We start from the raw sequence: 27,283 nt of genomic DNA on the forward strand, positions 1-27,283 counted from the left end.
CCATTACCTAAGCTATAGTTAAGAGCTTGTACTTGATTAATGATACTTAATTTGGTTTAATATGCCCATGAAAATATTCCATCAATTTATCATTCTTTTATTGCGAAGATCAATTATAACTTCTGTAAGTGATATTTGTAGCGCCTCCAAAGGGTCAGTAAGCATAATTCGTCGGATAATTTAAATGTAATCCTCTCTCAATTTTGATAAAAAACCTTCTATATTGCTTTTGTGTTGATATATAACAGTTGCAACTTTTCATAGTCTCTTCTCTGTTTTACTTAATTGAATGAGACCTTAGCCTTTCATTTTCGACCCTTTTATGAGTAAATGATTCTTTTTCAATGTATATAACTATCTAACTAGGAGCCGAGCTCCTTTATCTCAGCGTAGAATGAAAATCCCTCCTTTTTCCCTTCCTCTTCTCTTTTATTCCTTTTTCAACACTTTGAGCATCAACATCTTTTTGTGAACGACATAGTATATAAATAAATAAAGTGCAAGGATTTGACGTAAAAAATTTGTTCATTATTAGAAGAAGAAGAGACTCCAATTTCAGTTGTCAACTCTTTTCTCATTGGAGTAAGTTATATATTATATATAGTATATTTATTTTAACTTAATTTACGGAAATAGGTGTATCATTATGTCATAACGCAATTGTCGATAAATGATTCCACCCTGTCAGAAAAAGTCCTCATGTAATCAAAAAAACTTTATAAATACATATGTCAACAATCAACAACAGACAAACATGCAGAAATGATTATCCTCACAATTGAATATGAATATTTTTTGTATTATTCCACAAATTCTCGTCAATTTTTATCGACAATTTATTCTTATAAATTATGTCGCAAACTTATATTTTCGACATACTTTGGGTTGAATTTGTCACAAATTGCACTTCAAGTAACGAAAAATTACCGTCACAATAAAATAATGATAAATTGATGGATTTTATTTTAAAGGACATAATCTTTTAAATCAATTAAAAGCCATAAAGTATAACTAAAATTATAGTGTATTTTAACTCATACCATAAATTTGAAAAACCCTTTGTCTATAATTTACTGAAATATTCGGTTTTGTGTCTAAAATGAAGTAAAAAATATATTTCTCTGTTCAAGATTGGTTTTATCTTGATTATATTATATAATAAATACATTTATTTCCCATCAACACAAACGGCCACTTGAATGATTTTTCTCAAAATTGAGTGTAGATTATATTTGTATTCTCCCACGAATTACATGGGCGACCGTAGGTGGTGAGCTGGAGAGGCTGTATCCCTCCCCAAATTAAGGAATTTTTACTCTTAAATAAAAACTTTTTTTTCAGGCTGAAATTTTTTTATCCTAAAATAGAAATAAATTTAATTCTTAATATTTCATGCTTGAAATTTAATTATTTTCTGTGGAACTTTTAAACTTTTTACCCAAAAATTAATTTTGTCTAAATTGCTGTCGTTTTAAATTTTTTTCCAAAAAATTTAATTTTTGTAATATTTTGTGAAAGCTATGGATTTTTGAAATTTTTAAAAAATGTAATTTTTCGATTTTTTTTCAAAAACCCAGAAAAAAAAAAAAAAAAAATATATAGTCCTGTGGATGCCCCCAAATTATCGTCAATTTCTATCAACAGCTTATTCTTATTAGTCCTCTGGGTCTGCTGCAAATTGTACTTAAAATAGCGAAAAATGACGGTCACAATAAAATAATGAGAAATTGATAGACTTTATTTGGAAGGGTATGTAGAGAATAAATCAAATAAAAGGTTCTAAATTATAGTTAAAATTATGAAGTATCTTAACTCATCCCAATATTTTGAATACAATGCCTATAATTGACTCAGATATTTCAATGAAATATTGTGTTGTAGGTAATATATATGGAGTAAATTAGATATCTCTTTTTTTATCATTTGAATCAAGGATTGCTTTTATGTTGACAAACAACATATCATATCAAATCATGAATACGCAAACTAAATCATTATTCTCAAAATTAAATTTGGATTGCATTTATATTCTCTTTGAGAATTATCTTTTATTTACATCCACAAAACAACGAAAATGGAACGTAAATTTGTAAATATTCATTGTCTCAATAAACAATTGAAAATTTGATAGATTTGATTAAAAAGAATATATCAGAATAGAATTAAGACTAACGAATCAAAATTCTTGGGTATCCCACTTTATACTAAAAATTTTAATGCAATCCCTATAATTAATTGAAGAAAAAATGTATATACAATATTGTATTTAAATATGTTAAAAACAATAAATTGAGTATTTTTTTTCTCTCTTGATGTCTGTTAAATATGTTTTTTTGTGTTAACTCACCACATATTAACTTATTAAGTACATTTTACATGAAAATAAAAATCTAGGGAAATTGCAGGGTTTGAAAACAAAGAAATTTTTTTTTTTTAATTTATCTAAAGTTAATTTATTATTTTATTACATATAAAAAAGGTTCATTTTTTTCTTTATAAAGAGAGTAAAACAATCCTTTTTAGACAGTTTTTATATACATATGTATGAACAAAAAAAAAAAAAAATTTAAGACATACATATAAAGGATCACCATTTGTCCTTTTTCCCAAACTCTGTAAGCAGGAGGATACATAGTAGATATATGTATATTGTCCTTAAAATAAATAGTTAGGCATAATTTGTAGTTTATGTTTTTTGTACTTTTTAATGTTTTTAGAATAAATAACTAATAGCAAAGTACTGAAAAAAACAAAACAACATAAATATTTTCCCATCCCAGGTTCTATCATTAATATTTATTGTTTTATACATTGAATATGTCGCGGACAAGTTAATATTTTGAACAAAAAAATGACTTTTACAATAAAGTGGTTTTTGTTTTTAATTGTTCTAATTTCGATTATTGAAAAGTTGGATATTGTAAGAAAATAATTTATGTCAAATTCTATTTCCTATAATGCCATTTTGAGGTAACAAATCTTGTTCAAAGTTTAAAGGGAGACACAAGTTCTTTATTTTGTCATGAAAGATTAGAATACAGAATTGAAGATTATTTTTTATTCATGAAATATAATAGACATTGTTCTAACCTATAAAAAATATTATTAGTTTTTTTCTACGGCTACCCTATCGAGCAAAACAAGGGAATACCATAAGAAATTTTTTATCTTTCCTCTTTGAAAATATACAAACAAAAGTGAGCTATACGCGGATAATCAAATATTCCTGACTTTTTGTGTTCCATGGGATAATTTTAGAAAAAACCTTATGACCACTTTTTATTGGTTAAATATTTTTTATCAAAATTAATTTATATAGAGTCTAAAAATGTGATGCTAGTATTTATATTTACTAAGTAAAGAGTTTTTGTTCCTTTAATTGTTTAAATGGAGTTGCACTGATTGAGTATAAGTAAACAATATATTATTACATTTACTCCATCTAAACTTGGAATATTTTTTCATAATTGATCGGAATGTGCCACCTACACATTTGTAGGAATATGAAATTTTGGATAGGTAATTTTCGTACGTAATCACAACTTTTCCGCATTAGCCATCATACCAGATTATTCCCTGCCAAACCTATCAAACACAGAACAGAACCTTCCTGGCAGTCAATCCTGGTATGTCTACGGTCTGGGTCGGTTGCCATTAGTAATCCATTTTTCATCGCCAGTAACAATCCACTTGAAAAATGCATCAATTTTCTTTCTATTCAGCAGCAATTCGTAGATGGAAGTTGAGTCCAAGAGATTGTTTGAGTCAGCTCGTGTGCCACCCAAACATTGAGTTTCTTTTCGTATCCATACTTCTGGAAATAGTTCAAAATTGTTTTACAATCGATATTCAGCTCTGGGGTGATGTTAGTGAAGCTAACATGACATTTTCGACGAAAAGCCTGTCATGGCGGGATCCATAATTTACTTCCACTATACCAGAACGAAATCGCTCAAACCACTGTTGTGCAAAAAAAAAAAAAAATGTATTTTCCCCTTGAGGTCGTACAATGTAAAATATGGCAAAATTCTTTCTTAAAAAACTCCACACTCGACACTCAAAAATTACAACTGGACCGGCCAAGTGCAATACTGTCCAATCCCCTCCCCCTCCCAAAGCGTTTGTATTATACACTCACACCTTTAAACCACTTTATTGTATGATAAGATATACTTCGTTAAATAAAGGAGCGTGAAACACGAAATTAATTTCCCTCTAACCTAATATATATATATATATATCTGTCTGGGAAAAACTAACTTAGGAACGGATCTGAAAAAAAAATCGGTCTCTTACAAAGTGTCAACACTCTCTAGTTTTAATTAAGTAATTATATATTTTTTAAATTCCAAATTGATCATTGATAAGAAGTATTCCATGTTGCACGATCAAGTTCAAATAATTACAATTATATGTTATTCGTTAAAACATAATAAATTCAGAGTTTAGATACTTCCAAATGAAACGCATTAATATCCGCGGCAGTCAACCAAAAATTAAGCAATAATGATTTTTTTTTTTCAAAGTTGAGTTTGAACTATGTTCATTTGTATATCTTGACGTATTATTACCCATTTTTAATAAGAAATTATTTTTATTCCCCCTCTGGAGGCGCCATATGTTGTACATAAAGTATTTAAAATTGATTGTCCTAATAAAATGTAGAAAAATTAATATATATTTCAATTAAAAGGTAAAATCGGCGTCAAATTAACTATCATGAATCAAACGTATAGAAATCCTATAATTGACTCAAATATATTTGAAATATTGAGCTGAATGTTTAATGTAAAAACATAAATCGGGAGTTTTCTTAATTATTGTTCAAAATTGTATTTATGTTGACCTGCCTGATGTATAGGTGGTAACGAAAATGACTAATGGTGTATTTAAATAAAAACATAATGAGACGAGGAAATTGTAACTTTACAATCTGATTATATAAATTACTACTTGTATACAAAAACATTTAACAAACCATATATATTTTTATCTTAATTAAATTAGTTTATTTGTACTATATATCATTCATGTCACTTCTGTAGAGATTATAATTGTTTTATCTAGAGGGTTAAATACAAAAAAAAAAAAAAAAAAACTATCCGCACCATTAACTTTTTTTATTTTTTCAAAAAACAAAAAAAATGTTTGTGTAAATATATGATTTATTCTACTTGACGTAGGAAAATATTATTAATGTACATATAATTTTTTGATAAAAAATATTATATGGACAAAAACAACTTTTATAAGGATAAACATTATATTTGTTGATTAATGAGTAAAAAGAGGATAATTTGCTTTTTCAAAATAGAGTGTTTATAAACTATATCTTTAAAAACAATGCTTTTATAAAATATATTTGCTCATTAAAAATGATAAATTCTTAATAACACTAAAACCTATTTAAGTGATGTCTTATGAGTTGGGATCAAACTTCTGGTTGTTCCTCGAAAACGAGTTAAAGTTATCTTGGTATTGTTAACGATTCAAAATTCAATTGTATGATGTGATTATGTGCAATTTTTTATCCGAGTGAAGCTTTACTTCAGGGGAAAATATGTTTGATGCTACTAATTGGACCATTCTTGGCCACTGAAGTCTGACCCCAATGTCACTAGGACCCAAAAGGTATTTTATCGCAAATACGTTTAAAAAAGTATGAGTACCCAAATACAATTATATTTCAACTGAATATTACCGGGCGGTTCATTGAAATCTAAACACTCACTAATTCAATAATTAATTAAGGTTGAATTATTGAAATTAATTCATATTTTGATATATTAAAGTATAAACAATTAGTTACAGCTTTGTCTTGTTATGTAACTACGTAAACTTTTGCTTACGTACAAGTCGAGAAAATGACACTTGAACGTGATTTGCAGATTTCCACTCACACACTTCAAGCAGTCGGGCTTTTCCAGGACCACCGTCTTCGCCGAACGAAAGTCCGAAACCTTACATAGGAAAAAGGGTTCAGTCAAAAAGGCTAGTCTGGACCCGGAGGCGTTAAAGAAAACATCCCAGGCCGATCCCCTCAAGTCCATGAGAGTCCATGCAAGAAATATCATAGTTTCACACCAAACTTTCCCTACACCTATAAAAAAGTGGGTGGAACGAGCCTTGTGAGGTGGAGAGGCCACTTGTGAGACCAGCAATGAATGAAGTTGCAAGACTATTTAGAATGAGTCTTTTGAACTCTTTTTTAACTAAAAGTGTTTATATTTAATTGGAGCAATCGATATATCATGAATTGCATACAATGTGAAGTGAAACTCACACCTAAAACTGATGATATCAATAAAAACACACAAAAAAATAAATATTAATAGTAATTATATTTTAAAATTTTAATAAAGACGCACCTGAAGTAATCCCACACATCTGCTATATGCTTATAGTCAAATAAAAAATGCCTAACTCTTTCCCTTGATGCCCTACAAAGGAGACAAATTCTTTGTTCATTAGTCTTCCAATACACACTACAATAGATATGTACATGTTGTTGGTAAATATTTAATATTTTATTCAAAATTATGAATGATCGAGAAAAGATATTATGAAGATATGATAAAATCATAATACATTTCAATATAATTTATGAAAGGTTGACCCAGATTTGTGACTAAGTCCTTCTTCGAACTCCAAATGTTTCTTCACCTTTTACTCAAGAGTCTTAACCACGTCTTCAGCTTTATTTGCCCTTGGATTCGCGCCATTGGCAAACAGAGCTGGAAAAAGTTTACGTTTAGTCTCAATTTTTGATCGTAACTTAGTTAAGGAAAATCCAATTTCAATATGAAGTAACTCGTTTAAAACCCATTTAAGCTCCTTGAATTTAAGTAAAAAAGGAGAAAGTAGATGTTTTCAAATAAGATCCGCTTTATGCCTAAATATTGTTGAAACAATATATGCCTATAGGAAAAATATATATTTCATGGAAACTCCTTACTCAAACTAATTATATTCTTGATTGATTACTCAAGAAAAATAGAAGAGGTGTTTTTGTTCGCTGTTTTATTTTGTAGAGAGTATGCACGCACATATTTTTATACATTTCCCCTTTAAAATCTCTCTTTGGACCATAACCATCTTTGCAGAATGATTGTTTATTTTTATAAGGAAAATATAATTTAAAGAAATGTAAAAAAAAGAAAAGAAAAAGAGGACACATCTTTATACTTAAGTTATTTATTTATATGTGTGTGTTGGGGTATACACTCTATGGTCTTAAACAAAAACAATCTTTTTTACTTTTTTTCATTGAGCTTTTGTCGAATAAAGAAAATAATATTTTTTTTTTTTCGATTTTTCTACTTCAAGAGTTGTCGCTGATAGTTATGTCGTCCATCTTTTCTTTTTATAAAGCTTACTCTATTAATTGAATTGTGCTTCTAACTTGTTAGTAAAGGCTTTGAATTTATGCTGTAACGGCGGTGCAGCTTTGTACGTCTTAAGTAATGTAGTGTGACAAAAATTGAATGAAATTCCTAAAAAATGCATGCGATATATTTTGTATTTCTTATTAGTGAAAAGAGGCGTTTAGTCGACATCTCTAGATAAAGGTCCCTAAATGACGAATATAAAAATTGAATACACCTATTGTCTATGGATATTGTGTATCTGATAATCATAGATGAAAATAATATTATACGCTGGTATGTTAAGAAAAACGAAATCTAAAATTAATATCGTCGAGCTGATAATTTGAAGAATGTTTGGAAAGAGAGATGCTTAGCTGTCATGAGGTTTTATTAAATCAGCTGCGAGCAGCAAGAGATGAAATGTATAAATGGAAAATCCTACTCGGTATTTAGAAATGATTGAGGCAAGAATTACCTCAATGTTGATGGTCAATTCTACACCGAGCTTCACAAGAACTTACACATATACCGGGCCGTGCAGAATTATTTACCGATTTTGGACAGAACATATCGCGGACAATAATGACATTTCGAATGACTTGAGAAACAATTTATTCATACATTTTTAGAATAATAAAATAGTGTGTGATCAAATTTAATCAATGTAGCCACCATTTGACTCAATGCCACTGGTCAGGCGACGTCTGAAGCTGCCACAGACTTGCTGGATGTAATCGGCGTCCATGGAGGCCCAGGCCTTGTTGACAGCAGCCTTTAAGGCATTTATGTCCTTGTGTCGTTTTTTCAGGCCTTGGTCTTCACGTGCACCTAGATAGAGAAGTCTAGTGGGTTCAGATCTGGGCTCTGAGGGGGGCCAGTAGTCTTTGGGCCAAAAGTTCATGTTGTCCTTGAGCCACTCCTGAGCTTTCTTGGAAGCGTAGGCGGGTGCTCCATCTTGTTGAAAACCCCAAGGAGAGTTACCGACTATGGATTTGATCCACGGAAGGACCTTGGACGCCAGAATCTTCACACAATCCTCCTCTGTTAATCTGTAGCCAGTGGACCGGCTTCATAGCCTTCCCATTGGAGGCCACGAGACCCAACATCATCACCGAAGTAGGGTGCTTTGTTGTTGCCACATAGCGGTACTTATCTTGCGCATCTCCAAAGCTCACAACACGGTCATTTTGCTTGTTGAAAACAGGATCGACCGTAAAAGTTTTCTCATCTGAAAAAATGATGATGCGTCCAGATAAGCTCTTGATATCATTCAAGATTTTCTTGGCACGCTCAAGTCGGACTTCTTGCTGACGTTCAGTTAGCAGAGGGCGTTCAGTACGCCTCAGGGACTTTCCTCCAGCCCTTTCAATGCCCTTGAAATAGTTGATCTCGACGTTCCCATCTTTCTGGCCATGTCGGCAATGGACAAGACAGTGGGCTTCCTGCCGGCCCCAGGGGAATGCTTGAGATCACCCCCAGCCTCCAAGCGCTTGGAAACGTTGTAAATTGTCTTCAACGAGGCCCCAACCTATTCCTTAATGTTGTTATGAGGCACTCCCGCTCGGAAGAGGGCTGCAATTTCGATCCTCTTTGTTTCCTGATTGGACATGGTCTCACGTGTGGAAGTTGTTACGCTTTCACAGGAAGAATTTTTGTTTATTTTAACAGTAAATATATGAAACAATCAGATTGGTTGCCACAAAACCTCTTAAAAAGGATATTTACATCATCGGTAAATAATTTTGCACGGTTCGGTATCTCTGCATCAAATCTTCAGTGTTACTTTACTAGTGATTACTTTATACTTAAATGTTTTAAGAGGTGTCAAAAATGTGAAAATTGAAGCTCGAAGCATGATAGGGGGTTAAAGACGAATATAACATAACTACATGGCTATGAAAATTCAGGAAAGTTATGCATTACCTTTTTAAGTACCTACTTACAGGGTGGGCGACCCATAAGTCTTCATTTCCGAGGGTATGAAGGTCAACAAACTTGTCTATCTGGACATGTTACAATCCCAAGTATTCCCCTGGATCCAGAAAAAATACTAAGAAGGGTCCTACTTCTTCCAGTAGGACAGAAAACCTTCACATACTTAATGCCCAGGGAAGACGCTTCTTGACTGCAAGTTCGGCGTTTGGATCAGAATTAAGTAACCAGTTCCTTATTGCATGAAAAAAGAGCGCTAATAAAATGCCTTTATATTAGTATAATCATAAAACCAACATCGGAATAGTTTTTAAAATTTTACGGTTTTTATATCATTTTAATAGTAAGCAGAGGAGTTCTTAATTAAAATTTAATCTATTAATGTCCCGAGCTATGCAAGGCAAACCTTCTTTAGTAAATAATGAAATCTAAAATCATTTGTGAAATATTTTACTCGTTCGAAAATGAATTTTACCATTTACCTAAAGGTCAAATAGCTCATTTAAAATTATGACATAAAATGTGTATTTAAAAAAAAAATTATAGGCTCCTAAACGACTACATTTTTAACGTCAATTTTCAGTATGAGTACTTATGTAGTCAACTGAATTATAGCATCCAAAATTCATTCAAAATCATGAGAAATTAGATGAAAAAGTTTATTAATTCCAATCTTTATTTTATGTATAAATATTCTTAGTATTAACTTTTTCATTTTTTCTTAAAAAGTTTTTTTTCTCTTCAATCCTAATGGCAATAAACTATCACATTTCGTTAATTATATTGCCGACTATTTTATTTTAGTAATTGTTAATTGTTAGTAAAAAAAAAGCGTATATAAAAATAAAGGTGAAAATTGCTTACACGTTCGGATATTAATGTTTTCCGATATGTAGTACATGGTATGGAAATGTGCATTGGTGGTGTATTAGATATATGAATATTTGTGCACTATTTATGCCTTGTATGCGTATTTTGTGTATAGTTATATCTTGTTTTCATCTTCTGTTCCATAAATCAAATTTAGTTTTCATTTATCTTGATAAAAGGTCTTGATTCCAAGGTTTTTTTTTTCTTATTTTGTCTTAACCAACTTTTTCTAAGATCATTTGGACCGATATTTCGGTCTATACTGGAATCTTGGAACGTTTACAAAAATTTAATTGTTTTCCAATGGTGGGCCAGATTTTTTGGTATCAATGTTAAGTTGGCTGAAAAGTTAGTGGTCTGAAACATTTATGGATGTACTAGAATTGAATAATATAATTTTTGATTAGTCTTAACATTCAAACAATATGTGTACAAGTTTATTACCTGACAGAAAATTGATTCGTGAGTGAAGAAATTTTTGTTATTATTAAAAAGATGGATAAAAAATTTTTTTAGATAAAAAAAAAACCAAACTTTTAAAGCTAAGGCTTTACTTCATAAGCATTATTGAGACTAGCACTATTGTAATCAACCATTGAAAATTAGTTGTTAAATTTAAAGGAGGCAACATAAATGTCGAACATGCTGCATACTGGAACTTCCAAAAGGGCAGTTATCGACGAAAAAATCAAAAAAGTCCTAAAAATAATTTTTAATATTCGTAAAGTGAAGTTTTATCGAAAGTTTGACTTATTCTCTTATTATCTAGAAAGCACAAGCAAATATGATTAAATGTATTTCATAACTTTTTTTTAGCATAAATAAATTATCTTAAAAAAATATTGAAATTACTTTGTTTTGAAACTTGCAAAAGAGACTGCTTTTATTGATGGAAGATTAAAGGGCCTTAATAACAGGAATTTTTTTCTTTGGTTGATACACATAATGGGTTACTTTCCAGGATTTATAGATTTAAAGGTTTTAAAAACTTGGATTAGTTAAGCAGGTCAGTCAATATCATGTGCAAAGTGTTACAAAATAGGTGACTTTGCAAAAAAAGGTATCACTCTGTCTGTGAAATGGGGAGATTATTTTAAATCACTTAAGGAAGTTTTATCCGAAGACAATGCAATGGATAATTAAAGAACAAGTGAAAATATTGACAATGGTTCCATAATTGTTCACAAGACTAAGGATAACACAGATATGTTGTAGATTCGGCTGGGAAGAGAAATACAACTAGTGACAAAAACATTCATGAAAATGACAGAGTAAACACTTGTCCAAGAAGAGATTACAATAACCGAAAATATAATTCCAATGGAAACAAATTGTAAAAAAAAAATCATTTTAGTATCGAATATTAGCGAAGGAATTAGTTCAACCCGTGGATGAATTTAGCACCTCTAAGGACCCAAATGACAAGGGAATGGTAAATAAACCCCCAATAGCCTCTTATTCAGTAAATTTTGTCCCAACGTTTTCGTTACCAATCAGTTGGGAAACGAATTACTCAATTGAAGAGCTACGAATAAATAATGAGTGTTCTTTTTGTTGATTTTGTTTCAAAAATGACCCCCGTCGAAGGATTAGAAAAATGAAATTAAACGAAACACAGAAACCCTTAAAGTTTAAAAGGATAGTTGATAATGATTTTCAGGCCACAATAGGCAGGTGGAGAATTTGCTTTCCTAAATATTATAAGAAGTCTACGGCTCTTTTTTTTTCTCTTGTGAAATTATATTAAGCTTTTTGGACAAAAGTATTTCAACTCTTCTTGACAGTTGTTTTTCAGAATTCCCTTCTACCATTGGAAAAACGTCAATAGGTTGTAAGATTTATATGTATTTGTATCCATTCAAAATTTGGTTTTGGTTGAAGATAATCTTACCTATTTTTGTGAACATCTATGTAATGAAGCATTTATTACAAATATATGAACTTATGCCATTTTCAAAATATTAGACAAATTTTATCGTCAAATAGTGAGTAGATTTTGAGGAAAATAACCCAATAGAAAATAAATATACAATCAATATTCTTCAAGAGTAAATAGGTGGAGAGAAAGATATTGGTTGAGGGTAGTTGTCCAGTCCATATATGTCATGTTACCCTGTCATACGTAGGTATTGTTTTTAAAATATATTTTTTCCATTGTAATGAAGAACTAATATAGTTCAAAGTAATTTTTCACCTTAAAGACAATCTCAAAACTAAAAGTGCATATAAGAAAATGCATATAAAAACGATTTAAAATATTATTATTCTCTTTCTGTATAGTGTTCAAAACTCAAAAGAATGTCTTATAGCAGACTGAATATTTCTAGAAATATGTCTGCTTTTAAAGGAATCTTTTCTCCTGTAATCCCAACTTTTTAATGAAAAATCGGCTCGATTTGTTTTGCCAACATTCCTGCTAAAATTTTTATAATATTAATTAAGAATCATTAAAGGTTTTAAATTACTAATCTTGGTATTCTACCCTGAGTCCGTCCAGCAAGTAGCCTACCTTTTCTTTCCATCTGAGTACCAAAACTAATAAGATACGGAATAATATCATGATTACATAAAGTAAAGACTTTTCTTCTTATATTATTTTAACCAGCTGCTTTGTTATCTTTATGTCATCTCCTAATATATAGTTTATTATATAAAACAAAGATCATATTTTGTTATCTCCTAAACAACAAAAACTAATTATAATTAATTATAGATAACTAATTATACAGGAAGAAGGGTGAAAGAACTGTTAAGTGATGTTCTTATGGGAGATCGAGGACAGTTTTAGCACTTTTTGCATTTGCCTCAATTACTTAGAGTTTGTTTAACTCAGTCACGCAAAAATGTTATACAAAATAGTAACATATGTCTTCTAATGTTAGAATTAACGCTCATTGTCGGTGAGATTTTTAATAAAAACTTTAATTATACCTACCTTGAGGAATTGGAAATTAAGGGAGTTCTTAAAAATATAAAAGTACATCGAAGGGAAATTAGAATAAGGATAAGTGTTTTTTAAAAATTTGATAAAGGGATTCGTAAATCGTCCGACTAATCTATATCGTTTTATCTATATCAACCCCCCCACCAAGAGGATAATTATTTTATGATAATAAAAAAGCATTCATGCTTCATAAATTTAGAAGTACAAGTATTTCCCTATTAGGTGACATTTTAGATTTTGTATTTAAGATTTTTGAAATGTATTAAATTTACGATTATGTGATTTAAAAAAAATAAAATAATGTATTGTAAAAAGGAATTTTTTATTATTTATAATTAAGACAAGTTGAAGATGAATAAAGTTATATCTAGATACAAGGTAAAAAAAAAATGTAAAGCAGTATCAATTTTGATTAAAAAGATACTAGTTTATGATAACGGACCACATAAGTAGTCAACAGCTACAAATATTACCTATTGTTCTTTTGTAAAAGGACTGTTTTTTAGTTTTCTACCTTAACTAAGCTTTATTACTAAGTCCTACATTTATACAGTATTATCTTGATTAATGAAGGGATTTTCTCTTTTTTTGTGTGTGTGTTTTTTTTCTCATGATTGCCTATTGATCACATATATCTAATCTCGTCTTTTGTTATAAATTTTCAACTCAAATTGGTCATTATATTATACATCTCTTAGTAACGAGATCAAATTGCTCCTAAAAGGGCATTTTTTCACTCAACACCCTTACAATTCGATGAAAATTAGTTTACCGAGCGGTACATATTTATTGTTACTTTTTAAAGTTTAAATTAAACGCTTAGTTAAAAAAATTTATAATAGTGTTTAATACCACTCAGTTTTCGAGCAGTTACCCCAAACACCATGAATTGAGTAACATTGTGTAATTGAGTCCAACGATATCTTTTGTGACTGACTTGCATCGTTTTTCCGTTTCAAATTAAGAGTTTTGTTAACATTTGCCAAAGAAACTGTACATAAGACCTCAAACCAAGCTCTTTGAGCCCTCATGAAATTGTTCGACATCTATATTTCAATGTTTCTTCCAATTCTTCTTTTGGACATACAAAGTTTACTAGACTTTCCTGCATGGATGTAAACTTCGTGATTCTTTTCTGATGTTTACTTTTACAATGATGGAATTATTACGATTTTACCTTGGTGCCGCGAACAAATTAACTATATAAATTATGTAGAACTTAATATCAATTTTTGCTGTAGTAGAACAAATACCCTTTGTGTGGTCGTAATTTATAATTGAATGCACTCATTACAAAAATTAAACAAAAACAATTATTGATATAACTATTGAAAAATTTGGTTTTCAATTTGCAAACCGAGGGCTTAAACTATTTATTCTTGTTAGAGTGGTTTCTTGGATATATTGACAGCGTTTTTGAAGTTTTCAAGGATACCCCACACACCCCAAGGACTTGCAACTATTTTTTAGTATTAGGAGGGTTTCTGGGATGTATTAAATTAATTGGGAGTGGTATTAAGTAGTCCCACACTACTCCCGGGCCGATCCTAGGGTGGAAGATATTCAATCATATTTTAAGAGACCCTAAGCTATTTAATTACCTCCCCCCATTCCTAACCAATCTCGATCCATTTCTTAGAAGATTTAAAAATTAAAAAAATATCAAGGAAACTGTATGGCAATAGTATTACTCACATTTGAAGGTACTTCGTTGGGGAATGGAACACACTACTATGTTTAGATATTTGTCATAAATAATATTAAGAGAATTTATAATGTGTTATTGTTCATTATAAAGTTTGAACAAAATATGGAAATTTTTCTAACTGGCAATTTTCCTCGATGGCAATTTTCTTCCGGGCAGTTTTCCTAGCACCGTTATGTATTCATTCTTTTTCAATCATCTTTTTTTCCTTTTTCATTAATTTCAATATCAATAACCAATCAAATACCAATAATAAGGGATAGAGAATTGTTTCTTTATTGCCCTTTGATATAGACATTGCATGTATTTTACAACGAAAAATATGAAAATTATCTTTATACCCCAAAATTTGTTAAGTGTGTTTATTAAAAAATGATTTACCGACTTTTATATAATTTAGTGTTATTTTTCGTCTTAAGATGTAAAATTTGTCCGTTCATGTTTTTAGATTTAAAAATACCTTAGTTATTTATGTAACTGATTTTGAGTTAGAAAAAATGATTTGTAAGTACAAAAAATGACAAAAATATACCCGTTTTTTTAGACATCTAATACATCCATTATATTTAATCGTAAAGACAGAACAATTTTGTAATAAAAAAAAGAGTGAATATAAAAATATTTAAAAAGTTGCTCGACATTTAAAAAAAAATATTTATTCATCTATCAATGCTTATTAATAGTAAATAAAATTTTAATCCCTGTAGAACAAAAAAACATAATGTAAAAAAAAAATTGTTGATTAGTATTAGCGATTCATCGCTAAATAACTTTTATTTTAATGAAAATAATGAAGAACACTTTTATTTGTCTAAAATGAGAAGCTAATATTTATTATTATACTAAAAGAAATCAATGTTAAACTTCCTTTTTAATTATTTACTTTTCAATTAAAGAAAATTATTCACAACCATTTTTTTTAAATCTTCATACATATTGATTTCAAATTGTCCTTAAAAACAAAGGTTGATTTTTATTAGTTTCTTTTATTCTAAAAAAACAAAACATAATTATCAACATTTTATCAATAAAATATTTATGATAAAAGTGACTAATTAGACCGATTATTGATTATTTACTGATTAATTAAAATATAATAATTACACTTTAGTCTAACAAAAACACAAATATTTTGTCAAAACTATAATCACTCATAATTTTGAGGATAGATAAGGAATTTTTGCCCAAAAAATAGGTAAGATAGTTTTGGAATAAAAAATACCCATGTTTTTCAAAAGCAGGGGATTCCAAACACCCCAAGAAAGTAACATAGGGGAAGTTGTATTATGGATGCTCTTGCCTTGTCAATGTCTTCTTATCTATACATCAATCCATAGTATGTTACTCGATATTTAATATTCTATATCTTAATTAGAATGAAATATTGTTCAGTTGTATCAGTGAGTAATTAGTATTATATATATATGTAGTACTGATATTAATTGAATTAAGTATTTATTAATAAATTAATGATGGATATATCTTTCTTAGTCAAACACCCTATTTTTCATCTGTACTAAACTCTGATTCACAAATTTGATTTGTGTATTGAATTTTATGTGCAAAATTCAAAATATAGTCCGAGTTTGTTGCTCAAACAGTTCTAAGACTTTTATCCCTCGTTCTCTTATCCTCGACATTTTACGTCATAGGAAACATAACTTATAACATAAAAATTTACCCTCCTTCTAACTCTTGTTCTTTTATTAAAAAATTAAATTAGAAACTTAAATACTAGATGTTAAATATGTGAAAAAGTTTTTTTCAAAATAAAACATAATTTTTGTTTGCTTCAATACATTAAAACAAAAATGCAGATTATTTTATAATTTGAAATCTGGAAGATAATTAAAAGGATCATTGAATCAAATAATTCAGTTGTTAATAACATTGGTAAATACTTGAATTCTGATACAATTTAAAATTCAAACCCTTCAATGATTGTTTTATTTGTATTTTGCCGTGCTGGGTGGTACTAAAACTTTTTTTTTGTATCTGATTCGGTTGTGTTGAATATTTCCGTCGAAAAATTTCGAACTATCCTCTTTTTATTTACGACTGACATCCTATTTTTTCCAATTTTATTTTGACATATTTAAGTTTTGGAAAGAATGTGTTTTGATATCTTTTTTTAAAAAGGTAACACGTTTTTCAGATACTTTTCTTTGAGTTTCTCTCTCATTAATTTAAAGATTTTTTTAAATCATTGCTCCAATAATTTAAAATTTAAACTTACATACTGTTTTTTCACTCTCCCTAATGCCATGCAGTGTTTTTATTTATTTGATACGTCACCAGGTCTATATTAGAAATATAAAGATTATAAGATTCATATGTACTTGTATCCATTCAAAATTTGGTTTTGGTTAAAAAACAGTCATTTTACGCTATTCTTGTGAACATCTATGTAATGAAGCATTTATTACAAATATATATGAACTTATGCCATTTTCAAAATATTAGACAAATTTTATCGTCAAATAGTGAGTAGCTTTTGAAGAAAATAGCACAAAAGAAAATAGATATACAAGCAATATTCTTAAGGAGTTAATAGGTTGAGGGAAAATAGTGGGACAGGGTAGTTGTTCAGTGGATATATGTCATGTTCCCCTCTCATAAGTAGGTATAGTTTTTGACATATATGGTTCCATAGTAATTAAGAACTAATATAATCTCAATTCTAAAAATGGATATAAGAAAATGTGTGTAAAAACAATTTAAAAAGTTATTTATCTCTTTCTGTATAGTGTTCGAAACTCATAAGAATATCTTTTTTAATCTGGAAGATCCAACTCACTTATAATCCCGTCATAATTCAAATTAAAGAGATAGTCTTTATTATATCAAAATAACCCATGTTTTTTTCTTCAGTATATTCTTATCTCAAAAAAATATATGTTCGATTTGTTTTTATTTCCATCATTTATTGGGGAGAGTGTGCCAATAGAAAGCATACAATATTTCTTAATGTAATTCGTTTGTCTTGTAATGACGTTACTGCGTAGGAAAGCACAAAAAACACTCCATTTAAAAAAAATTCTTTGAGAGAGATATTTTTTTCTTACAATCAAATAAAAATTTGGAATGTGCAAAGAGATGATTGGAACAATCATTTAACCCTTTTGCATAAACGGGACACTGGTGCCCCATATATTCATTCATTCGTCATTGTATTATTTTTCATTATATTTGAAACATTTTTAAATTATTAAAATTTATAGAAAAACTCTTATCATAGATCTTTATGCTCGTGCTATATAAGTCTTCAAATTATGTCATTTTTTTGGAACTCGATAAAATAACATTGTATGCGTCATATGTCATTCAGGTATGGATAATTTAAATTGTTTATTCAATTTTTGTCTAGTATAAGGAATAATTGTTGAATATTTATTTATGCTTTGATGAAAAATGCAAAAGTCATGGCAGTTTAAAATTGTAAGGACACTAGTGTCCATCTCGGTTTGAATGGATTTTTTTTCCTCTTTTTATTTGATTTAAAAATTTCTTCAGGATTAGACTTGTATCTTTGGTTTATGTTCTTTTGGAGTATTCATATTAAAGTACTCTTTATTAGTGGGAAAATTAGCAATTAAAATATGTAGTTAGGTATATATTTTATGAATACTTTTATTGAATGGAGAGTTGATCATAAAGTAGTTAATGGAAAGAAAACAAAGAACATGGTATTTCAAGCTTTATAAGCATAACTATTTGTTGCCAAATTAATAGCATTTTAGAAAAAGTAGAGAGTGCTGAAGAAGAAGATATTGACAATTTATTAAATGAACATAATAGTTAATTTATAGCTGATGAAGAGCTATCAACGAAACGAATGTAAAAGATGCTTCGTTGACTCTTGAAGCCAACATTCACGTCATTATATATGATACTTTGAATTTTCACTTTATTACTCTTATAATCTTTGAGATTATCATCCAAACAAATAAAGTAAGACAATTGATAGTCTATCTGAACCAATGGCTTACAAATTTTTTGTCCTACTTTTGAGACATCGGGGAATCGGTCTTATGGATTAAAGAACTGCTTCATACCACGTAAATTGCAAGTCATGAACACATTTTCTTAAAAGAATCTTCTTAGACTTCATTGATATAATTTGCACAAATAGCAATATCGTTAAATATCCAAATAAAAGATACAGAATCGACTAAAATAATCTATTTTTTTTTCAATTCCCTGTGGGTCTGAGAGGGTTAATGAATGTTTGTAATTATTGATATATAATTTTTGGATTTCCTATTTATTTTAATTTTTTGAGGGATTTTATACGATTACTATAATTCGATTTTCTCTTTTATTTCATAATTATTCTAGTAATGGTGAAAGTGAAAATGAGTCCTTATTTGGTGAAAAACCCCAAGGAGAAAAATGAGTATTCTTTCACTGAAATTAAATCAAAAATTTAGTACAATTTCTTATTGGATATTATTGGCGTGTTTTATTATTAAACGTAATTATGTTGTATTTAGTATGCTGGTTATTGTAGCTAAAAGGTAATTTACGTGAAATTATAATAATAAAAAGGAGAGCTGAGTTGTCATTAGAATATATTTTTAATTTTATTAAGAAATACTCTATTTAAAATATGTAATTATTTAGTTTCAATATTTATCACGTTTTTGCTACTGTCATTTTCCTAATACTTTTTACCTTAAGCTGAAATAATTGTGCCAAATTTTCAGGTAATCGACTTTTGGGACCAAAATAATTCTAACAATTCATAAAAAACTATAACTATATTCACATTTAGCAAAATGAAGAAACTTTCTAATTATTTTACCAAATGGCTTCTTTTTTTTGGTTAAGATAATTTATTTATATTCTACAATACAAACAGTGTAAATAATAAATACGTATAAAGATAAAAATTAGGTAATATAAACGGCTTATATTTGATCTTTTCCGTTTTGAAAGAAAAAATAATAAAGGTACATTAAAGTTGACCCATTCTATCCAAAAAATATATCATAAATATATCAATAGGAGAGTTATACGATCTAGGAATAGAGAAGGAAAAATAAGTCCGTTTGGCGGGGTTAAAACCAATTCTAATTCTTTAATTTTATTATCAATTTTTTCAATTATTAATTAATTATCAATACCAATATGTAATATCAATATCTTATGATACTATTATTACACATTTTCAATAACTTGACGTGATAGACACTACAAATTATTTTCAATAAGAATACATAATAAAGGTATTGATATCTGTATGTTTATTGCACCAACATACAACTATTTTCTCCATATAAATGCATTTTTACATTTAATGAGAGACCTATGGTTTGGCCTACTGGCTCACAATGGATTGGATGTCAATGTCTATTTTTGTGGTCCCAATTAGCATAAAATGAAACAGAGTATGATCGGGTTTTTTTCTCTTTGGATTTTATGTACTTCATGTGTGTGAGATCAAAGGCTCTTTGCAGCCCCTGGACCAAAAGTTGCCCATCCCTGATATGGACGCTGTACGTGTACTGTATAGCGCGCAGCTTTCTAAATACTCCCTTTATATTATAGCATAAAAAGTTATTATTGTAATATAAAATTTAAAACCATTTGTATAGAAATGTTAATATTTTTAATTGCATTTGATTTATTTGAAGATTTCTTCTCTCCATTCTTGGTAATGGACCAATGGATTTCAAAATATTTTTTTTTCTACAGTTTCCTTTAAAACTGTTCTTTGAATTATATTTTATAACAATTGATGTTATTTTGTATCAAAACATATTTTTTATTATTTCAATTTTTTTTTCCTAGAAGAAAGGAAGTTATCTCTGCTTATACTTAACCAATCTTAGTGCAATTATATAAAAGTAAATGTAAGAAGTATAAGAAACTTCCAACAAAATTGGATCAACTTGAGCGGCATGTGACAAAAAATATTTGTTTGAATGTTCCAGTTATTAGTCTTCTTTGTAAACTTAACTTCATAAGATCATTAACAATTAAAATTAAAATTTAGATCCAAATTATAAGAACCCCATTAAAAAGTTCAAAAAAGAATGTTTATATTCATAAATTAAGATATCAGTAAAGAGTCACATCATTATGTGTCATCTAATTGATTTGTGAAGAATATGCACCATTGGGACTGTATTCAGAGTAAGTATCTGAATCATCTCATATAGATTGGTTCAACTTTCCAAAACAAATAAATATTCCAATGTATGCTAAAAATTGAGGAACCTTTATTCTTGACATTTCTTAAAGTCAAAGTGGTCCATTACTATCTAAACACTTTGATTTTTTAAATTCAACAAGATATGCTTTATTAATTCACAATAGAATTTCAACACAATTAACACAATAAATGAATGTGTGTCTGAGCTTATGTAACCATTAATGGAGCTTCCGTTAGTGGCAATGACATCTTCCAGGCGGCAGAGAAGGCCTAACACCCACTGCGGATGTAGTTCTCAGACATGGCGGCCCAGTGCTGTATGCCAGTGGCTTTTAGTGCCTCGGTGTTTTGGATGGTGGACGCTATAAGCCTTCTCGTTTACATGCACTCTGAAGGTATAGTCAAAGAGATTGGTATCAGTGCTATAGGGGCCCAAAAGTGTCAAAATATTCAAAATAATTTTGAAGTAGAGGCAAGGGTTTTTTTCATTGCTGGTATCAAAAGTAGCCATTCCACCCTCACAAGGCTTTTTCTATCCACTTTTTTATACCTCTCTGTGTCATTTTCTCAATTTGTACGCAAGCGGGTAAAACTCAGTTTTTTATTTTATTCTATTATTGTTCATTATATATTTATTCATTATTAAGGTAGGGAGTACTTTAGTACTGGAGTCTGAATTATATCTTACACCCCCCAAAAAGAAATCAAGAATTTAAAACAATTTTTTTTAATGATAACTTGTATGCTGTTTGGAGTCATTCGTAATAATTATTATTTACTTTTATATCTATACATATAATAGTTTTTACTTGAATGAATAATTACCTAAAGATGACTACTACTTCTACATATAAGCATAGATACAAGGTAAGTAAATAAATAAAACAAAAAAACAACAACCTATAAAACATAATAATAAAAAAAAATAGCATCCGAAAAATTAGTAAATAAATATCTAATTAAAAATATACCCACAACACGCTTGATAAAATATTATCTACTTTTGAACCAATTTGTGTGTCAAATAAAATAAAGTTTAATAATTTAAAAAAATATATATATATTTATGCTTTAATATATCGAAATATGAATTAATTTCAATCACTAAGCTTCATTAAATATTGAATCCGTAATGTTCAGATTTCAATGGACCACCCGGTACATAGAATTTTCAACCTCCGAAACTTTTTGTCTTGTAAAATTAGGACTGTTCTTCTCTTTTGTCAGTGGACAAACATACAAAATCGATAGGAGATCAAATACTTACCTCCGTTACTGTATTTTCAAATTGAAGTACAAAAACGATAATGTTTGGATAACTTGTGAGTATGTAATTATGGTTGATCATATTTTGAGGCTTACAAAAATTTGTATAGACATGAGGGCACATATATTACACATAAATGTATGTACTCGTAGGTAGGTACACCTTCGTGCAGACGTGACTTTTTTGAGATTCGGTCTACAGTTAAGTAAGTTAATATTTACATTTTATCCACTCTTCATTTTTTATTGAGTTAATTTGGAACTCTTTTATAGATGGTATAAATATATCTATGTACTAGATGAAATCCCCCTGGTTCAATAAAGTACTTTGGTTCAACATTATGGGATATAAAAATAATGAGACTTGTATTTTTATTTTGCAAAGGCAATTTAGCTTTACTACAAGTATGTCAATCGTTAATTTTGTGGTAATCGTTTTGATTGTAGTACGCAAACCTTTCTTCGTTAAAGAAACAGAAAAAAAAAAGCACCAACTCAGTTGGTAGTGAGCCAATTCTTCCCATTTATCATTATCCGCAATTTATCTTTTGTACTTTTTGTAAGTAAACATATTTCTTCATTACGTCTAGGATTCATACACAAAAACATGTTCCAATGTTTTTGTGTATGAATCTTTCATATGTTAATCTCTGTTTACTATTCTATATGTTCTTATTCATAACTTTAAAAAAACCTCAAGAGTCTCTAACAAAGTTAGCCTACCCTTAATTACTTTCTCTTCAGATCCAAACATGTATATTATCCTAAGTTTTTTAAACTCTTCAACACAAAAAGTCTTATTGCATATGACTATTTAAAAAAAGTATCCTTTCACGATACTCTAGAGCAATAATTATCAGTATATAATTTCAAATAGTAATTGTTTGTAAATATTAAAATTATAATTACAATGACCTGCATTTTATTGTTTTATATATCTCCAATATAAAACTTATAGATTATCCTACCTCGATTGTCATTCGAATACAAAGCGTCCAAAAATTCAAAAATATAACTACCTATTAAATATGTTGCTAATCTTTTTAACAAAATTGCCCAAGTGGTTAAACTCCTGATATAATTGTTTAATAATAGCATAGGTAAGTATATCCTCTTTACAAAAGTGCTATTTCAGTTTATACTCTCCGCCACATGACTTAAGTTGGTCTTGCAAATATGTGTGTATTAAATAAGTGTAATCATATTTCTGAATTAATTAATTTTATAGGCAATCAATACAAAAAACTTACACATGGACTTAGAACATAACTAAATAAAAATGGAGTAAGTTAATTATATAGAAGTGAGAGCATAGATAAACTTTGGCATCTTTGTTGTGGAACTACCTTATGGTCTCTTTTTTCTTTTCAAATACAAACAAAATTTTGAAAAAATTGCTAATTAAGAAATAAATTCCGAATTACTTAATTTAAAAATAAATTCTTAATTTAGTAAGAGGTTTTGTGATCATTAACTTTTGTGTTGATTATTCTCAATTTCTCTTTCTATTTTTTCATTAAAACATCTTAGTTATATTTTATTGCAATCATTCTTAGTTATTTTCTACAAAATCTTGATTAGACAAAGGCAAACAAAAAATAGTTCTGTGATATCTGACATAATATACTAGGGAAAGCAAGGAAAAACTAAGGATATTATGCATAGTAAAAATGAACCAAGAATTTTTAATAAGAATAAGCAAACAACACCTGTGATTATTCAAGTATTTGTGGCTTATAGACACCAGAAAAATAAGATGGGGTCAAAAAACATCAAAACAAAGACAATTATTTCTTTCTGTGATGACATTTAGTATAACTAGCAGCACCTTTATTGAACTATTTGAGGATTTTACTATTTTGATTGGTTGGAGACAACTTTTGAGCAAGAAAAAAGCATTAATCTACAAAATCATAAACATTTGATCTGCAAACGTGTATATTAATTTAATAAGGAAATCCATTTTAAATATAATAAAACACTTTTTAAAAGTTTTATTTGGAAAGGAATACCAATTCAGTTTTTTGTTCTTTTTTAAAACTATATTAATTTGTATCAAGCATGAGTAATTGATCTTTCATTTTATTAAGATCATTGACTTTTAAAAAATCTAGTTCAACAGCAACTTGTTGACAGAAAATTTGTATTCAATGATCAAGTAGTGACATTTAGGGATGTAGCAGAGGAGCGCTGATATGTCTCCAACACTAAACACTCTGCTTCAGTGATGATGTTAGGCCTGGACGCATCCAAAAGTGAAGGCAATGCATCCCGTGTGCTTCCCTTTAGGATACAGGCTGAAGCCTGATGAGTATGTCCAAATTATGTACACCAAAGTTTTCCCATAGATCTAATCCCTCGTTGGCGATTCTTCCTTTGTGTTCCATACCACTAGAACCTGCCCATACAGCAAAGTAAAGCAAAGAATGACAGTAGGTCAACATGCATTTCTGGTAAATAATTTCTGGCCGTCATAGAGCCTAGCCCTCTTCGCCCCTAGACTATTACATATAGGATTCCATGTTGTCCAAGTATTGCAGGTGACGCTGCAACAGGAACCGGATCCTGAAGATTTATATCAACAAGTTCCATGAGCAATACATAATTTACTATATGAAAACAAAAAGATTTTCGCAGACAATGTGTTACAAAATTGCCAAGTGTAATTTTACAATTATTTTACGCCCATATTTAAATATGATTATAACCCAATTTACGTCATTTTCAAGAGTAAATGCAGATGTTTTAGAATATTTATTATGTGGGAAAGAAGTGAAATATAATTGTTTCACACTTTATGAATAAAGGATGAAAATTTACGCCATATTTAAGAAAAAATTCAAAATTTGATTTGTGAGACCTAAACATTTTTTTTATGATAACGAAACTCAAGGATGTAATTTGTATGCCTTGGTTAAAAGTACCAGTCAAGGAACAAAAATTCTAACCATAATATATGATAACACCGGAAACAATATTTGAACAATCAACAAAATATGTATAAATAACTTTTTCACTGAATGGAGGAAACATCAAAACTACATTTATTCGTAATGAAATTTGACTTTGAAATGTTGAATCCATGATTTCTAAAATTGTTACCTACTCTAACTCACTTGAATCATAAGCTATAGATCCAAATTATTAAAAAAAAACTCTCAAGAAGTCTTTTACTCTTCTTAAGAAAGATAATTCTATATATAAAATGAAATATTTTTTCATAAAAAAAATATTTTGATAAATATTTAAAAGATTATTATTAAAAAGACGACTCGAAATTTTTTTCATTCTTTCAAATAAGATATTTGAATACATCATTATATGTGGATGTGAAAGATTACCAATGTACTTTTTGAATGAATACATTCTTCAATATATTTTGTTCTGCTATTAAAAGCATTTAAATGCTCTTTTTAAGACACCAAAATAATATTTTTATAACATCATAAATCCTTACTTTATATGTACCTATGAATAACTCTTTTACCTTTGATTTCAGATATGAAAGCATTTATACTCTTCTTGAATTACTTTATTCTCTCGGTTTCAAGTCACTGTCAGGCTCCCTTCCCTCAATGCTGCCCAGAGGGAATGGTCTATGACATGAAAACATGTCGCCCCATACTTGGCGCAAGCATTACAAAGTTAACGGACCTTGAGTTGCAACAGAGTAAAATCAATTGCCCTCCTCCTGCCGTCAACATACCACACTGTATCAATGAATCTGCCAAATTGGTATCCTTTGCGGGAGAGACAGAGTATTCTCAGATCTACGATGGGATCTACGCCACAAGGATCACTCTAGAAGACTCTGGTGAAGAGCGCCTCTCCTACTTCAATAATCATCGCCAGACTTACTTCCCTGCATTTTGTTTCCACGAATCTCTCAAAGGAAAGGCCCTCATTTGTCCAAGCACACAACTAGAGCGCGCTCAAATTAAGAAGTGCTGTCCGTTTGGAGAGAAGCTAGGACTACCGCTCTTTGAGGGTTGTTTTAAATCCGACTCAAATTTTGAGTGGAACATCCGTGTTAATGGATACAAAAAAGTTCTCAAGGATCTCATCAAGTTCCCCTATGAGAACGTGATCCACAAGGGTTCTGAATTTCTCAAGATACTTCAATCCAACTCCTGTGATCTTGAACAGGTGAGAGCGTTTGATATTGAGGCATTTGAAATCAACATGAAGGGGGATCTCGTCTTTGCAAATGGAAAGGCAGTTGATATAAGCAATGATGGATATTGTGTGGACTCTGTTCAGGATCCAAGCGTGGCGATTGATCAGCAGCTCATGGTAGTTCTCTATTGCTCATCTAATAAGAAAGTGACAAAGATTGCCAATTCAGAATTTAAAGACTTTTTGAATGTAAAAAGTGGAGCAATAACTCGATCTTTTAGTCTCATTTGGATGTCTACATTTCTCCTTGCATTTCATGCTTAGGTGCAAATTGTATGTGTCTGTGTTACTTTTTTTTTTTAAATGAAAAGACCATTTCTATATACATTTATCTTATTTTTTTCTGTATATTTTTAGAATTATAATTGTTTCTTACAAAAATAAGGCAAAAGCTGGCTGGAAGTTTAAAAAAAAGAAAATTCAGTCGAGGATAATAAAAATATTGAGTATAACAAAAGATTGTCTTTTATTCCTTCCTTTTGCAATATGAAAATAATTTTTAAGAACTTTATTTTCAATTATATATTTCCTGGTGCTATGGAGTATGTAGTTAATTAATAAATGAAATTATAGTAAACCTTTCCATAATTACTAAAATAAAAAAATTATGTCCGATACAAAACTAAACTAATAACGTGTATTGTTGTTCGGTATACGGATATTTTATTTTGGTGGTCTCAGGGTAATTAAGTATTTACAACGGTACTTTAGTAAATTGATATTAGAACCGATACTTGCAGTATACTTACGCCATCATAAATATTTTTGCGGTGATCTTGTAAACTACTCTTTGCTAATTCTTTTTTGAATTGTGACTTATTAAGTAATCTCGAACAGAGTAACTTCTAGTTTTACAAGCCATATAT

At 29.4% G+C, this 27,283-nt stretch overlaps 1 protein-coding gene across 1 annotated transcript; it reads left to right on the plus strand.

Moving 5' to 3' along the window:
- The first annotated feature begins 430 nt into the window (after positions 1-430).
- LOC121120661 (uncharacterized) lies at positions 431-26,874 on the plus strand. The gene is made up of 2 exons (XM_040715531.2): positions 431-582; positions 25,741-26,874. Exon 2 carries the CDS (start codon positions 25,743-25,745, stop codon positions 26,679-26,681), a length of 939 nt encoding a protein of 312 aa, XP_040571465.1. The 5' UTR covers positions 431-582; positions 25,741-25,742; the 3' UTR covers positions 26,682-26,874.
- The last annotated feature ends 409 nt before the right edge of the window (positions 26,875-27,283 follow it).

The sequence above is a fragment of the Lepeophtheirus salmonis genome, chromosome 6 (genome assembly GCF_016086655.4).
Source record: "Lepeophtheirus salmonis chromosome 6, UVic_Lsal_1.4, whole genome shotgun sequence".
Lineage (NCBI taxonomy): Eukaryota > Metazoa > Arthropoda > Copepoda > Siphonostomatoida > Caligidae > Lepeophtheirus > Lepeophtheirus salmonis.